The following is a 2,840-nucleotide window of genomic DNA, read 5'->3' on the forward strand; positions in this document are numbered from 1 at the left end:
AAAAGCTTCTTCCCCAATCTCTCTCTCCCACCCATTGAACCCCCACGATCCCCACCCAAACTATTTGAATCATCTCTCTGATTGAATAATAAAACTTGTAAGAACCTTGCATGTATGACATGTATTTTTTTTTACCAATACTTACATGACATGAAGCAGACTTTAATTTACTCTTTTATAAATGTAAATATTTATGAAATCATTTAAAAATAATAATTTTTTATGTGTACAAAGAACTAAAAATTTAAATAAGTACACTTCGGATTCTAAACGATATCAAGGTATATGAATACATACTTCTAACTTTCGAGTTACGACTCGATTTGAAAACGCAAGAATAAATATGTGTTAGCGAACCCAAAAAATAATAAAATCGTGCTATCATCATAAGCACAAAGAAAAAAGTATCGCCATCAACGCTATAATCGCACTTCTTCTTTCTATGTTCATTATTCCCCAACTTGATGAAATATCAGACTCCAACAAAGAATTATAACTAAAATTTGGGTTTGACCCATACAAAGCCTGTATACCTTCCACGTCATCAATGTTGAGGTCTACTTTTTTGGTCCTTGGACTCAAACTCGGGTACATAATCGCATTTTTGTCCGAAGAGTGAGCCAACCCTAGTACATGCCCAATCTCATGGGTCGCCACTGATTCTAAATCGACCGCCACTTTTGACTTCTCCACCGCGAAGTCCACTGCCCATGTCTCGGCGGCGTCGAGGTGGAACCTCCCATTTTCCGGCGAAAACGCGTGTGCAAGAACCCCCAACACCCCGTCAAACGACTCCCCATCCCCATGATCGCCTTTGTAAAACCCTATTTTGATATCGGCCGAGGAGTAATCCTCGACCTCGGTGAAGTCAACGGGAATCACTGACGACCACCTTGAAAAGGCTCGTCGAAAAACTGTTTTGATATCGGATAAGCTCACATAGTCGATGATTTTATACGGAGAGAAAGCGTAGGATAATTTCATCGGCGATGATTTGTTCCACCTTGGCTTGCCGTAGAAATAGGCGTAGTGCTTCGTTACATGTATACTGTGGGCTTTTGTTGTGTCGGAAACTCCACACCTTGGCGAACTGATCACTTTCATAGTATCGTAGTCGAGTTTTCCGGTGGTGGATAAGCCGAGCTTTTTCTGGAACACTAACAGAGCCGACTCAAACTCTTGATCGAATAAATCGGTGAAATTATTTTCCGGGATGGAGAAGTACCCAAAGCGTTGAAAATATTTCTTAAGCTCGGCCATGCCGGTGACGTGGCTGCCTTTTCCGGCATCAAGAAAACGAATGTTTTGAATATCGACAGTTATTTCGGTTAAAGGAACGGGTGGCGTCCGTGTTGCTATGGCGGGAAAGAGGGAGGAAAAATAAAGAAAAAGGATGAATTGAGTAATTTTATCATTAAAAAACCGAAACATGATTGAGAAAAACTTCGGGAGATTTTTTGGGATTGGGGAAGTCTTTATTAAGGCTAAGAAATTTTTTTTATATAGAAACAAAATTTGTTTGTATATACTTTAGCTTTAGATGAGATCGATGCACAAGAAATTGGTGTCTAATTTAGGAAAATTCTTCAGTGTGCAATTTTTATATTGAAATTCTTAGTTTGAAGGGTGTCGTGGTGGCCTGGTGGGTGAACCACTGACTATGCTTTCACATATATATGATATGACTTCAAATCTAGGGGAGGAATGGGGTAGGTATGAGGTTAGGGGGTGCACTGATTCTTAGTTAGTTATAATAATAATAATAATAATAATATTTGAGTTAATTTTATTTTGTATTGTGACGAAAATAGAGACAAGGAAACGAGGACAATAGATATAGGGTCAAGACGGAAAAGGGATGGAGATTTAGATTTACGAATTACTATAAAAAAATTCGTTGGTAGAATGGAAAGAATAAAGGGAAGAAGGACCCACAACAGGAAATGAATGGAAAGATCGAAAGGTTGAAGAAAGAAAGGATTTTTGGGTTTGCCGTGTGAGGGGTTCTGCCGTGTGGGGGACGGGGTGGAAAAGTAAAAAGATTTACTTATTTTATGTTAATTTGGTTTGCATGATTTGATTATAGTTGGGATGTGCTTTGTTTGTTGACCAAATTAGAGGAGTTTGACATCATCTTAATTAAGATATCATTTTACTGCATACTTTTGTGTGATTAGCTTGAAATACTAGCGAATCGTATTAATTATTGCGCCAAATTAAATTATCGTGCTACAATTCATCAAAATATTGATTAAAAAAATCTTTAAAAAGGTGATCGACATGCTGAATAGGATAAAATTAACAAGAAGTAGAATTTGTCAACTATCATACTATTTGATCAGCGTACTAAAAGTACAATAAAATAAACAAGTTATTTGGCCTTCGAACTTTTTTAAGACACTACAAGTTAATTGTTCTAAGATGATTTGTCCAAATAGATTTTAGAAAATATTGCATTATTGTTCCTGAACTTATTCCTTTAGTAGCAAGTTAGTCCTCACTCTTTCATTATAATTGCATAATCAATATTCAATACGGATATCGTCATAATCTTTGTTAATTGTCACGTGCCCTCACATTTTAATTTTATGAAACTATGTTTTTCTTTCTAATTTGAAGTAATCTCTAGAAATTTAGAGTAGGCATATTTGCATGGGGAACATCATAATTTAATGAAGCTTTCAATGATTCTTGTTTATTTATAACTAATTCTGCAATTCATGATAAAAGATTGGACCGCAAGGAACCTATTTGTTACTGGAACAAAAGATTGAGGACTAATGGTGGAATTTGCTCTTCTTCTTCTTCTTTTTTTTTTTTTTTTTTTTTTTTTGGCTTTT

General features: G+C 36.0%; 1 protein-coding gene across 1 annotated transcript; it reads right to left on the minus strand.

Annotated features, from left to right (window-relative positions):
* Positions 1 to 365: 365 nt before the first annotated feature.
* LOC111368763 (metalloendoproteinase 1-MMP-like) lies at positions 366 to 1,645 on the minus strand. Its single transcript, XM_022990190.1, has one exon. The coding sequence runs from the start codon at positions 1,429 to 1,431 to the stop codon at positions 385 to 387; it is 1,047 nt and encodes a 348-aa protein (XP_022845958.1). The 5' UTR covers positions 1,432 to 1,645; the 3' UTR covers positions 366 to 384.
* Between the last annotated feature and the right edge of the window lie 1,195 nt (positions 1,646 to 2,840).

The sequence above is a fragment of the Olea europaea genome, chromosome 19 (genome assembly GCF_002742605.1).
Source record: "Olea europaea var. sylvestris chromosome 19, O_europaea_v1, whole genome shotgun sequence".
NCBI lineage: Eukaryota > Viridiplantae > Streptophyta > Magnoliopsida > Lamiales > Oleaceae > Olea > Olea europaea.